At 48.1% G+C, this 14282-nt stretch overlaps 1 protein-coding gene across 3 annotated transcripts in view; it reads left to right on the top strand.

Moving 5' to 3' along the window:
- ST7 (suppression of tumorigenicity 7) overlaps positions 1–14282 on the top strand; it is a 268989-nt gene that overhangs the window by 192782 nt on the left and 61925 nt on the right. For all 3 annotated transcript variants that reach the window (XM_082255306.1, XM_082255305.1, XM_082255307.1), the window contains exon 11: positions 13345–13447. In XM_082255306.1, coding sequence (XP_082111432.1) covers positions 13345–13447 — 103 coding nt within the window. The remainder of the gene's footprint in view (positions 1–13344; positions 13448–14282) is intronic.

The raw sequence follows: 14282 nt of genomic DNA, 5'->3' as shown, positions 1-14282 counted from the left end.
GCTCATTGACAGACGTAGTCTTCTTGATTCTCAAGAGCTGGGTTATGTTGTCTCCGCAGGAGTAGGACTAGGCAGAAAGACAAAACGTTCTGGCTCCACCTTAGGGGCAGTCCCTGAGGGTATATCCTCCCTCTCTCTGCTACAGGGAATCAGTTTTTTTCTGTCTAGTCAGGAGTAAGGACCTAAGTTCCTTGCTGGGATCTTTTGGTCCTGGCAAGACTTTTTTTCTTTAAGAAAAAGACATTTTTTAGGTAGTTTTCTCCAGTGTTTTTTTCCTGTGAGATCTTCAAGCAAAAATGCCGGACTGGGCGACACTTGTGGTCACCCCAGCCGGCCTACGAGCGCGCGCAGACCATGGCATTGCGCTTGGTCGGCCGCGACATATTCAAGTAAGTATGCGGGGCCGGGCGACGGGCTGGATGTTGAGATCCAGTGGTCACCCCGGTTTCTGCCTACGAGCGAGTGCAGACCAGAGCTCCGCGCTGGGTCGGCCGCGACGGAGTCCCAGTGAAGGGACTGACTTTGCGAGTTAAAAGTCTCGCTTGGACGCCAGGTACCAGAGAGTCGAGGCGTCCACAAACCCCCACCCCGGTGGAGAGGGTATTGTGAGGAGAGGGTGCCTGTCGGTTCGGTATGGTGAGTAAACGTTCCCTTTTTTCCTCGTTATGAGGCAGTATGTATTATGGGCCCCTCCATATATGGTCAGTATATATCTGATACTTACAAGTCCCCCTTGTAATACAGCATGTGTTTGTGGGAAGTGGACTTGGTTTAAGAGCTAACACTCTACCCAGCAGACTGTAACATTACAGCAGACATAGGAGGTATAATCCTACCTTATGTGTAGTGTATCTCTGTAGATCCATATATCACCTCTTAGCAGAGTGCAGGTGGATGTGCTGGGAAGACGATTTCGGCGGTCCGCCGCCATTTTGCCGTAGACCGAATGCATGTATGTCCTCAGGTCACGCCGGACGCCATGTTTTTGGAGTCTTATGTCTCTTCTATGGGGGCGGCCATGTTTTGTGAGCCCAGCTACCTCGTGGAGGGCTGGGAACGCCGGAAGGCGTACACAGGGGGCGGAGCCACGCCTTCTACCCGGGAAAAAGCAAACAGCTCCTTCCAGTCTGTGTAAGACAGACGCTGACTGCAGTTGGTTGGAAACTGCACTGCATCGGTTGGTGAGCCTTGGGGGTCCCTCTCTCTCTCTCTGGGATCGAGAAGCAGGTACTCTGAGGGGGCGCTATTGCGCTAGGGGGAGACACACAAAAAAAAAAAAAAAAAAAAAGAAAAAGTTTTTTTGTTTTGCTGGCAAAGGTGTCCTGTATTAACATGGACCCTGCCACTCATGTATCTCCTCCGGATCCCCTCGAGGGGTCTGCGGGATCCTCCAGCACCCCATTGACAATTGAATCATTGTCAGCTATTATGGAAACTTTTGTGTCCCGGGTGGAAGTGGCTTGTCAGGGACAGGGCGCAAGAAAGCGACCCCCGCCTAACCCCTTATTATCTGAAACCTCGGATTCAGACTCTGAGCCTATTTCTGCAGTTGCAGGTACTTCATCTGGGATTGGTGTCTCGGGTCCTGTCTCTTCAGACAGTAAGGAGGATGTTTCGGCATCCGCCATAGCCCGAGAGGAAGCGTTGGTAAACGCACTCATTGTATCTGTTCAAGAGACCTTAAGGTTACAGGGTATTCCATCGGAAATAGCTGAAACTGAAATCCCTTTTGGGACTAAAAAACGCATCAAAGTGGCGAAGGTTTTTCCATTGCCCAAATGTTTTGGCAATCCAATCGAAGAAGAATGGCGTCTGCCAAAACGCACTTTTACTATTTCTAAACGCATTGACAGGCGTTATCCGTTTGAGGAAACCCTTATTAAGAAATGGACAGAACCACCTGTGGTGGATTCACCAATTGCTAGATTGAATAAAGCCACGGTTATTCCTTTAGAAGACGCTCCGTCTTTTAAAGATCCAGTGGATCGCAAGATAGAAGCTATGTCTCGCACCATGTTTTCCTTGATTGGATCAGCTTTCAGACCTATAATAGCTATTGGTCTGGTTTCGCAGGCTGTAACTGAATGGACCAAGTGGTTACGCCGGGACTTAGAAGAGGTCCCTCAGGCGGTATCAGATTTGTTGGAACAAATGATACAGGGGTTACAGTTTGTGTGTGATGCGGCGTTAGACGCCACTCCATTAATGGCGCGAGCATCAGTCTCAGCAGTGGTTCTCAGGCGTACACTGTGGCTAAAAGGTTGGTTAGCCGACCAAGGTTCCAAAAAAGCATTGGCTAATATCCCCTTTTCAGGAGAGCGTCTATTTGGAGCCAACTTAGATGAGATCATTAAGGATCTCACCGGTGGAAAGAGCACCTTTTTACCGCAAAATTTTAAAGGTAGAGGAACTCGTCAAAGACGAGGGCCTTCTTTTTCTGCTCACAAGAGGTTTTTTCGTCCAGCGGGTGAAAAAACTAAGTCCTCCAAAGCTCCTGCAGGAGGCGTCAGGGGTCGTTGGTCGGGCAAGCAAAAGCCCGCCCCCTCCAGACCTGAAGATAAACCATCCAAAGCCTGAAGGTGCGCCCCCACCCATAACTGGGGTGGGGGGACGTCTTCGCCGGTTCCCGGATCCATGGCTTTCCAGAATCCCGGACAAATGGGTTTGCGAAGTCATAAGGTCAGGGTACAAGATCGAGTTTCGATCTCTCCCACCGGCGCGATTCTTCCCTTCCAATATCCGACTATCCTCAGATCGTTTAGAAGATCTGCGGAGAGCAGTCACAGATCTACTACAACAAGGAGTGGTAGTCCACGTTCCTTGGACAGAACGGTTTCAAGGGTTTTATTCAAACCTGTTTACAATACCCAGGAAAGAGGGCAAAGTGCGTCCAATTCTGGACTTAAGAGCACTCAATTCTTTCGTCAACATAAGAAGATTCAGAATGGAGTCCATTCGCACGGTAGCAGCCTTCCTGCATCCAGGGGATGTCCTAGCGTCCATAGACATCAAGGACGCCTATCTTCACATTCCCATTTTCGCAGGACATCAGCGGTTTCTACGCTTTTCCGTAGAGGAGAACCACTATCAGTTTGTGGCGTTACCTTTCGGTCTCGCCACGGCTCCGCGGGTCTTCACAAAGGTGTTGGCCCCAATGTTGGCACTTCTGCGCCAAAGAGGTATATCGATCCTTGGTTACCTAGACGATCTTCTGCTTCATGCAGAGTCTCCTCAGACCTTGCTACAAAACATAGAAATTACTATGATTTCTTTACAGGAATTCGGGTGGCTGGTGAACCAGCAAAAGTAATTTCTGGTTCCCACCCAGAGGCTCGAATATCTGGGTCTAATCCTAGACACAGTCAGGACAAGAGTCTTTCTTCCGGTAGGGAAACTCCGAAAGATTCAATCAGCAGTCCAGTTGTTACTGTCCAACAACTGGTCTTCCCTTCGGACTTGCATGAGGGTTCTGGGGTTGATGGTGGCTTCATTCGAAGCAGTCCCATTTGCCCAGTCCCATACCCGAATTCTCCAGCAAGAGATTCTTCTCAGATGGAATCGGAATCCGGAATCCCTGGACAATCAGATACGATTGAGCAAACAGACCAGAGAGTCTCTGGTTTGGTGGCTTCGGTCTCCAATGCTCAGCCAGGGAAAGTCATTTCTGCCAATATATTGGACGATAGTGACCACGGATGCCAGTCTATCCGGATGGGGAGGAATTCTCGGTCAGTTATCTGTCCAGGGACTTTGGTCCCCGGAAGAATCCAGGTTACCGATAAATGTATTGGAACTGAGAGCGATCAGACTTTGTCTGACTCACTGGACCGAGCAGCTCCAGGGCAGCCCGGTTCGGATCCAGTCGGACAATGCCACGGCCGTGGCTTATGTCAATCACCAGGGGGGCACCAAGAGTGTCCGAGCGGCCAAAGAAGTGGCTTGCATTCTTCGCTGGGCGGAACGATTTGTTCCAGCAATCTCTGCGGTGTTCATTCCGGGGGTGGAGAATTGGCAGGCAGATTATCTCAGCCGTCAGACCCTGGATCAGGGGGAATGGTCCCTCCATCCAGACGTTTTCCACCAGTTGTGCCTACGGTGGGGCACCCCGGATGTGGATCTGTTGGCATCACGATTCAACAGGAAAGTTCAGAGATTCGTGGCTCGCTCCCGCGATCCTCTAGCAGAAACCGCAGACGCACTGATCGCCCCGTGGGGGCAATACCAGCTAATATATGCCTTCCCTCCTCTCGCGTTACTGCCAAGACTTCTTCGCAGGATAGAGGAGGAAGGAATCCCAGTAATCCTGGTAGCTCCGGACTGGCCTCGTCGAGCTTGGTACGCCGACATGGTCAGACTGGTGGCGGACGTCCCGTGGAGACTTCCTCTCAGGGAGGATCTACTGTCTCAGGGACCGATCTTCCATCCTGCTTTACGATCGCTGGCTTTAACGGCCTGGCTATTGAGACCCAGGTGCTGAAGGACAAAGGTTTGTCAGCTTCAGTTATTCCTACTCTAGTTGAAGCAAGGAAAGCGACTTCCAGAAAGATTTATCATCGCACATGGAAGTCCTACATTGCATGGTGTGAACCTTTGGGGTTCCGTCCTCGGTCTTATTCGATTAGTCGAATATTGGCTTTTCTGCAACAAGGGGTTGAGCAGAAACTGGCCTTGAGTACTATCAAGGGTCAGGTCTCAGCATTAGCCATCTTCTTTCAGAAGCCTTTGGCTACTCATTCCTTGGTGCGGAACTTCATCCAGGGGGTGCGACATCTGGCTCCGCCAGTGCACGCGCCGTTACCCCCCTGGGATCTTAATTTAGTGTTGTCGGTTCTTCAGAAACCTCCCTTTGAAGATATTAGGGAGATTCCTCTACCCACGTTGTCCCAGAAGGTGGCCTTCTTGGTGGCTATTACTTCTGCACGCAGGGTGTCAGAACTGGCCGCATTATCTTGTCGTTCACCATATCTGGTGGTTCATAGAGATAAGGTGGTTCTTCGTCCGAATCCATCCTTCCTACCAAAAGTGGTTTCAGAATTTCATCTGAATGAAGAAATTGTATTACCTTCCCTGTGTCCTAAGCCCAGTCATCCTCGGGAGTTTGCTTTACACTCCTTGGATGTGGTCCGGGCGATCAGGGTATACTTGAAAACGACAGACTCGTTTCGCAAGACAGATTCACTTTTTGTGATCCCAGATGGACCCAAAAAGGGGTTGCCTGCATCTGCCGCGACCATTTCCAGATGGATCAGACAGACGGTAGTGCAGGCTTATTCTATTAAGGGTCGGGAGCCCCCGTTCCCTGTTAAGGCGCACTCCACTCGGGCACTTAGTGCGTCATGGGCCTTTCGCCATCAGGCGTCAGTGGTCCAGGTGTGCAAGGCGGCTACCTGGTCGTCGGTGCATACCTTTTCTAAACATTATAAAGTAGATGTAATGGCATCGTCTGATGCCTCGTTTGGCCGCAAGGTTTTGCAGGCCGCAATTTGAGGAGACCAGTGGTCTACCTCGAGGGTTTTTTTCCGTTGGAAAATTTTTTCTTTAGTCTCATTCTTTGTTTATAATGAGCCTTTAAAACTTCTAGTTTGGCACCGGTTGGGCCTTCTAGATTGGATTTGATTTTGTCAATCCCACCCCTCATTTGTGGCACTGCTTCTGGATGTCCCAGCTCTTGAGAATCAAGAAGACTACGTCTGTCAATGAGCGATAGAGAAAAATGGATTTTTTGTAAGATCTTACCGTAAAATCCTTTTCTCTTAAGCTCATTGACAGACGTAGTACCCGCCCCTCTATCATTGAGTTGGGTTGGGTTAAATTCTCTGTACTGCTTTAAACAGAACTGATTCCCTGTAGCAGAGAGAGGGAGGATATACCCTCAGGGACTGCCCCTAAGGTGGAGCCAGAACGTTTTGTCTTTCTGCCTAGTCCAACTCCTGCGGAGACAACATAACCCAGCTCTTGAGAATCAAGAAGACTACGTCTGTCAATGAGCTTAAGAGAAAAGGATTTTACGGTAAGATCTTACAAAAAATCCATTTTTCCTCTGATTCAGAGGGCGATGGGGCTGCTATGGCTGGAGTGCCCTTCTCAGGGTCTCACTCATCTTTAGACCTTGTGGGGTCTGAGGGGGGAGGATGAGGTGGAAGGGGTTGATAATTCTCCCCCTGACTCGTCTGAAGAGCTTGCACTCATGGATGAGTTGGTGGCTTCTATCAAGCAAACGCTGCATTTGCAGGATGAACCATGTCCTCCTGTTTTGATGTCCTCTTATGGGACGCAAAGGAAACGCAAAACATCGCAGGTTTTTCCTTGCTCTACGGAATTTCAGCGCGCGGTTGATGAGCAAGGGCGCAATTTAAAAAAGCCTTTTGCTGTGCCGAGTAGGTTCAAGCTGCGTTAACCGTTTACACCCGCCACTGATGAGCGCTGGTGTGTGCCGCCTCAGGTGGATCATGCAGTGGCGATTTTAAATAAATCCACTGCGATCCCTGCTGAGGATACCCCGGTGTTCCGGGACCCTACGGACAGGAGATTGGAGTCTCTGGCCCGTCATTCTTATACGGTTGCTGGCTCTATGCTGAAGCCGATTTTTGCTTCCATTATGGCAGCCCAGGCTATTGCGGATTGGACGCAGGTGCTCAGGCGCACCCTGGTGGCTGACTCTGCCCCGCCGACAACTTTGGCTATGGTGGATCAGATTCATCAGGGTGTCATGTATTTGTGTGATGCGAACTTAGATTTGGTCCCTTTGGCTGCGCGTCTTTCAAGTGTGGCGGTATTGAACCGTCCCCTGATATGGCTGAAATGTTGGTCTGTTGACCAATCTTCTCGCAAGACTTTAGCTAATTTGCCCTACGCGGGATCTCGCCTTTTTGGCGAATCTTTGGATACTCTGATAAAGGGTATTTCTGGGGGTAAGAGCACTCTCTTGCCCCAGACTCACAAGAATAAGTTTGTTAGTGGTAAGAAGAATGCCTCGTTTAGACCCTCTCAGGGGTCCTTTCGTGCCTTTCGGTCGCACTATAAGGGCAAGCCCTTCAAGGGCCAAGGCTCCCAGAAGAAGCCGTGGACGGGTAAGCAGAAGTCCGGCCAGTCCGGGTCCGCTGCCCATAACAATACGGTCTGAAGGGACACCCTCACCCAGTTCTGGGGTGGGGGGACGTTTGCTCGGTTTTCTTCAACCCTGGCTGGACCGCATTCGGGACAGGTGGGTTCAGGAAATCGTTCGATCTGGTTACAAGATCGAGTTTCTCTCTCGGCCGGCGGGCAGATTTTTCCCCTCAAACCTTCAGCTGACTCCGGAGCGCTTGCGGGATCTGCACCTGGCGGTGCGGGACCTGCGGGCCCAGGGAGTGGTTGTTCCGGTGCCTCATCGGGACAGATTTCGGGGGTTATATTCCAATCTGTTCACTGTGCCCAGAAAGGAGGGCAAGGTATGTCCGATTCTGGACTTGAAAGCTCTGAACCACTTTGTGCGGGTTCGCAAGTTTCGCATGGAATCCCTGCACTCGGTGGTGGCTGCCCTGGTTCCGGGGAATTCATGGCCTCCATCGATTTGAAGGATGCGTATCTTCACATTCCAATTTTCGAGGGTCACCAGAGGTACCTTCGATTCGCCATTGCGGAGGATCACTACCAATTTGTGGCGTTACCCTTCGGTCTCGCTTCGGCTCCGCGGGTTTTCACCAAGGTGCTTGCGCCGGTCCTGGCTTTACTGAGAGCCCAGGGTATCTCTGTCTTGGGGTATCTGGACGATGTCTTGATTCGGTCTGCGACCAGTCAGGGCCTGGTGAACGACCTGTCCATCACGATGCAGACTCTGCAGGAGTTCGGTTGGACGGTAAATTTCCCAAAGTCAACGTTGTGTCCGTCCGTTCGTCTTCCCTACCTGGGAATGATACTGGACTCTGTTCAAGCGAAGGTCTTCCTGCCGGAAGACAAGCTCCGGACACTTCAGGACGAGGTCAGGTCCCTCAGGGACAATCAGTGCTCGTCCCTCCGGACGTGTATGAGGTGTCTGGGATTGATGGTCTCGGCTTTCGAGGCGATTCCCTTCGCCCGGTTTCACACACGGGATCTTCAGGCGGAGGTCCTGGCCAAGTGGGACGGGCGTCCGCAATCTCTGGATCTGCGGATTTCGTTGAGCCGCCTCTCCCGAAGGGGTCCTTTGTGGTGGCTCCAGTCCCCGGCGGTGTCGGGGGGCAAGTCTTTTGGTCCTTTGTCGTGGACGGTGATCACCACGGATGCCAGCCTGTCGGGCTGGGGTGGTGTCCTGGGCGTTCTGTCCGCCCAGGGAACTTGGTCGGGGGAGGAATCCTCCCTTCCGATCAACATTCTGGAATTGCGAGCAATACATCTCTGCCTTCTGCGTTTTGACGGACAGGCTTCAAGGCTGTCCGGTTCGGGTGCAGTCAGACAATGCCACAGCGGTGGCCTACATCAACCACCAAGGGGGCACCAGGAGTGCCCGCGCGGCTCGGGAAGTGGCCGACATTCTGTCTTGGGCCGAGACGCACGTCCCGGCGATAACGGCGGTTCACATTCCGGGAGTGGAGAACTGGCAGGCGGATTATCTGAGTCGCCAGACCCTGGACCAGGGAGAATGGTCCCTTCACCCGGATGTCTTTCAGACGCTGTGCGCGAAGTGCGGGTCCCCAGATGTGGACCTGTTCGCGTCTCGTCTAAACAACAAGGTGGGAAGGTTCGTAGCAAGGATGCACTATCCTCGGGCAGACGCCTCAGACGCGTTATTGACGTCCTGGAGTCAGTATCGTCTGATGTATGCCTTTCCGCCGATTCAGCTGCTGTCCAGGTTCCTTCGCAGGTTGGCCTCGGAACCGCGCACGGTGATTCTGGTGGCACCGGACTGGCATCGCCGGTCTTGGTACGCAGACCTCGTGAATCTGGCGGTCGACGCTCCGTGGCGTCTGCCTCTTCGAGAAGATCTCCTGTCTCAAGGACCGATCTTCCATCCTGCTTTACAGTCGCTGGCTTTAACGGCCTGGCTGTTGAAAGCCAGGTCCTGAAGGATAGGGGTCTCTCCCCTGAGGTCATTCCCACTTTGATCAAGGCTAGAAAAGCCTCTTCGGGGAAGATTTACTACCGTACTTGGAAGGCGTATTTTGCCTGGTGTGAGTCCAGGGGGTATTCCCCTCGCTCGTACTCGGTATCGAGAGTGTTGGCTTTCCTCCAAACTGGAGTGGACCAGCGTTTGGCATTGGCCACGATTAAGGGTCAGATTTCTGCGCTGGCCGTTCTTTTTCAACGCCCTGTGGCGTCTAATTCTTTGGTTAGCACCTTTGTTCAAGGGGTGCGTCACTTGGCTCCTCCTCGGAGGAATCCTTTACCTCCATGGGACTTGAACCTTGTTCTGTCCGTATTGCAACATGCTCCCTTTGAGAAGCTCAGGGAGATCTCGTTGTCTCTCTTGTCTAAGAAGGTTGCCTTTTTGGTGGCAATCACTTCGGCTCGCAGGGTATCGGAGCTGGCGGCCTTGTCCTGCAGCTCTCCCTACTTGGTGATTCGCCTGGATAAGGTGGTCTTACGACCTAACCCTTCTTTTCTTCCGAAGAGGATCTCGGAATTTCACCTCAATGAGGACATTGTCTTGCCTTCGCTTTGCGCGAAACCGAAGCATCCAAGGGTGGTGGCTTTGCATTCCTTGGATGTTGTTAGGGCGATCAGGGTTTACCTGTCATCGACAAAATCCTTTCGCAAGTCGGATTCTCTTTTTGTTCTTCCAGAGGGTCCTCGGAAGGGCATGGCAGCGTCGGCTGCGACCATCGCCAAATGGATCAGACAGACCATTGTGCAAGCCTATGCTTTTGAAGGGGAAGGTTCCCCCTTTCCCTGTGAAGGCGCACTCTACCAGGTCTCTGAGTACGTCTTGGGCCTATCGTCATCAGGCTTCTGTGGCCCAGGTGTGTAAGGCGGCGACTTGGTCGTCAGTTCACACCTTCTCAAAATTCTTCAAGGTGGATGTTCAGGCATCGGCGGATGCTACCTTTGGCCGCAAGGTTCTTAGTGCGGCAGTGCCTTAGGGCCCCTTGTTTTGGGCCCTTGGCTGTTGGGATGTCTTTATCCCTAGGTTACTTGTTTTCCTGGGTTGTTGCTCCTGTTGAGCACGTTTTTTTCCTGTTGCCCAGTTGGTTCTCTTACCTTGGAAAGGTTCTTTTCTCTGATGTGGGTACTGCGTTGCTTTAGGTGCGGCTGCTTTTTTTCCCACCCCTCATGTCTACACTGCTATGGGACGTCCCCATTAGTGATGAATATGAAGTGGCGGCGACTGTCGGAGGACGTAAGAGAAAACTGAATTTTTGTAAGATCTTACCTGTAAAATTCCTTTCTCTGAGTCCTCCGACTGTCGCCGCCCCGCCCCTCTTTTGGGGTTTGTTTATGTACTCTACTGCTATGCTACTGAAACTGAGTTGGGAATGCAGGAAGCAGGGAGGTATTGACTGAGGCGACCACCCCCTAGGGGTGGGATATGCTAAAAGCTTTGATATTAACTATTTTGTTGCCTAGCTACTCCTGCGGAGCAAAGGTCAATAACCCCATTAGTGATGAATATGAAGTGGCGGCGACTGTCGGAGGACTCAGAGAAAGGAATTTTACAGGTAAGATCTTACAAAAATTCCGTTTTTTTTTTTACATTTTTTTATTGGAAGTGTTTTAAAGCAGAAAGTAAAAAATGTTTGTTTTTTTTTTCCAAAATTGTTGGTATTTTTTTTTTTTTTTGTTTTATAGCGCAAAAAATACCACCAAAATAAAGCTCTATTTGTGGGAAAAAAAGAACATCAATTTCTTTTGGGTACAGCATCGCAAGTTAAAACAACGCAGTGCCATATTGCAAAAAATGGCCTGGTCAGGAAGGGGGTAAAACCTTCCAGAACTGAGGTGTTTACTGAACCAGCATTGTGCAAGAACATTGTGGTTCTTTACCCATCTATCAGCTTTACACAGTATGCCTTCTGTATATCCATGCACACAGCAAATGGATGCTATCTGAGGAAATAGTAGGAAGCACAGCAGGCACATCCTATGTTAGAATGGCAACCTTATGTATATTGTGTTCCTTCAGTTTTCCCCAATTTCTGGTGTTGTGAAATGCCTGCTAGCTTATAGTTTAAATGACACATTATTTTATTAAGGGGAAAGGAGGGGCATGCATCCATAAATGTAAGACCCTTGGAGACCATAAAAATCTGCATCGGGATGACGTGTGTATACATTCATTTTGTATTCTGGAAGATAAAAAAAAGAAAAACAGAACAATTTTTTTGTTTTGTCACATTTTTGGGGTTGTATTGGATATGTGCAAAGAGGGATCAAACAAATACTTAGAAGTATAATATTTATTAAAAGTAATGACAGATAAAGAAAATATTAAGAAATATAACAAGAATACTTAAACAAAAGATGCTGTTTTGCGGCATGGCCGACCAGGTTCAGACACGTGCCTCATGGCAGCTCTGATGTGAGACTGAATGTTCCAAGTGATAACTGTAGTAAATAGATTTGTGTGTAAGGAATGGATAACCCCCCTTTGTAAGAAACAATATGACCTTTTAAGGACTTGGTCAATTTGCAATTACACATTCCTTTGTTATGAGTAACCAGACTTTGTCCTTGTATGGCCCCTTAACCAGGTTTAGAATTCATTATTAGATATTTGTAAGACCACTAGATAACTTTAATTAAGGACATTTGTAATATTCAATTTCCCCATCAAATTTTATGCATTAAAAACAGATCTAAAAGCAAGCCTCATCATACACAGGAACTAATCCATCAATCATTTTTGTACAGCCATGTAAATGTAGCATAAATATCACTGACTTGGTTTTCATACCCATGCTCTCTGACCAAGACCAAGTTATCAGATCAGGAGTTTTGACTTTGTTGGCTTCATGTTCCATGTCAGTTACCCAAGGGTTCTAAAATCAGAGGCTTGGTGAAGCACCTTCCTCCCTGCAGCCATCTATTATCTCCTAACTAGTACAGTTCATATGCCTGATATTCATTTATAAGCTGCTGGCAGGTGGGTCATTCAACCATGCAATCATTGTCCAGCTGTGGTCTGGGAAATAAAGGACAATTTTTGTCTGCCATGAGGTCTTTGTATTCTGCTCAGGAGGAATAAAGGGAGTTGAAAAGAGTGTTCTTAAGGTATTAGTTCTTTTTCACTTAAATTTTTTTTACTAGATTTATATAAGTTTGGATAGAGTCATTCCAAATTGTTAACAAGAGAAAAATATTTGACTAAGCCCTGGTGGGTGGGGGGAAATGCATGAGGGTGTGTGGTTTGGTGGATACATGGCAGAGGCTGCTCCTTATCGCTTATTCACCTTGGCTGGTTGGGAGTAGTGGAGATCCTTTTCTCTTTACAACAAATAAATATACGTTTGTATTCTTGAAAGTACTGTATATCATGGTATTTACCTAGAGATTCAAAGGAAGTTTGCAGTTCTGAAAAGGACTTTCCTATTTTGTGAAATGCCCAGGTATTTGCTGTTAAATAATTGAAGTGAATTTAGAAAAGTTACCAGTATGAATTAGCCAGTATGCCCTCAAAGAGCCGATAGTTGAAGCAAACTTTTTTTTGTTAATAGAGAAAACTTTTTGGTTTTGTAATATCAATTTAATGTGCGTATTTTTGGCATCACTGAATACCTTTCACCGAGACTATATATAAACACACTATTCCCAAAGGGTTGCTATAGTGCCTGACATGGTAAGATTGCGAACACACTAATAACAGACCATAGAAGAAACTCTAGAGATACAGCCTGTGGTAATGTACAGCCTAAATAGGTGTTAGGCTTATTAGTCAGCATGGTGTTTATTATTTGCTATCTTAGAAAGAAAAGTAATTTTTTTTTTTTTCTTTTGCATTTTTTTTTGTTTTTGTCCTGTAGATCGACCAGTACCTGCAACATCTTTCCTCCCTACACAGCGACTCCAGCTTGGGAGGGCAGGGCAATGGTTCTCACAGCTTTCCCTGTGGTGTCTGCCTGCCAAGTACAGCTCTGGAGTGTGCCGTGAGGTGAGAAAGAGATTGCATGGTCTGGTTTCCAGTATAGTAGGATAGATCCTGTACCAATGTCAAAAATTTGGTGGAACATATGCTGGAATGGCAGAGTATATCGGCCCTAATATAGGTGGTGTCTGTGTTCCAAGTGTCCCTTTTTGAAAAGGAAAATAGCGGGTCTAGTGCAGATTAAACAGCTGTTGTGGCCAGATAATCCTTGTCTACTTTATACAGAACAATAAATAATAAAGCCCAGAGTAACAAACTTTGCCACATATGTCATGCTAACACCTTTTTGTTGGTCTTGTCTTTTACAGATTTTCTCCAGAAGCTGCATCTCGACGAGGGCTGAGCACAGCAGAAATGAACGCTGTAGAGGCCATTCACAGAGCAGTGGAGTTTAATCCACATGTGCCAAAAGTATGTCTGCTTGGCAATATATTATGTCCTGACAGCAGATTGTTAGAATCCATAGTTTAATCTTAAACCCTAGTGCTACAAAAGGTATTTTAAACGCTACCCTCACAAATGCTGAACATTATTACCAGGAAAGTTGATTAATAATGTTACATACTATATCATAGTTCCTGTTTTCCAATGACTAGATGACTGTGAACACCGAAATAAAGATTTGATTGTGTAGCCAACTCCTCCTGGGACATTTTCCCTTCTTCGTATAATTTTCATTAGGGTTGCCCAAGGTCTGTATATTATATAGAACAGTGTTTCTAAACCTTTTATAAATCAAGGCATCCTTTAAAAATAATGGAAAATCTCAAGGCACCCCATTCTAAAATGTAAAAACTAAAAACTTTTGCAAACTGGCACTGACTAGTATTCCAGTTTCTCTTCTCCCTCAGTTTTTCTCTATCACTCAGCTAATGTGACCCCAACGCTGATGGAGAGGAGCAGGGGGGGGGGGGCAAACAAGAATGCTATGCAGGTGGCTGACATCCTCCTTATCAACTGATGACCCCATTGGTCATTAGGATGCTGGCAGCTAGAAGGTTTTATTGTAATGAAAACCTGTGACTTAGTGTAACTAAAAGGCAGCCTTCAGCCACACGCTGGCTTGTGTACAATTTTTGAGCAATTTAGGCATTTTGCTAAGGCACCCTTTAAGAAGCCTTAATTGGGTACTCTAGTTGAAAAAAGGCTGATGTAAAGCACTAATCTTGTTTAGAAACCGTGCTAGTGCCAATGTAGTGTCTAAAATTATTAGTGTAAAGCAACGACTTAACCGTGCAATATCACC

The sequence above is a fragment of the Pelophylax lessonae genome (genome assembly GCF_965119305.1).
Source record: "Pelophylax lessonae genome assembly, chromosome: 4".
Lineage (NCBI taxonomy): Eukaryota > Metazoa > Chordata > Amphibia > Anura > Ranidae > Pelophylax > Pelophylax lessonae.
The sequence above is the reverse complement of the archived record's forward strand: the minus strand, read 5'-3'. Positions and strand labels throughout refer to the sequence as shown.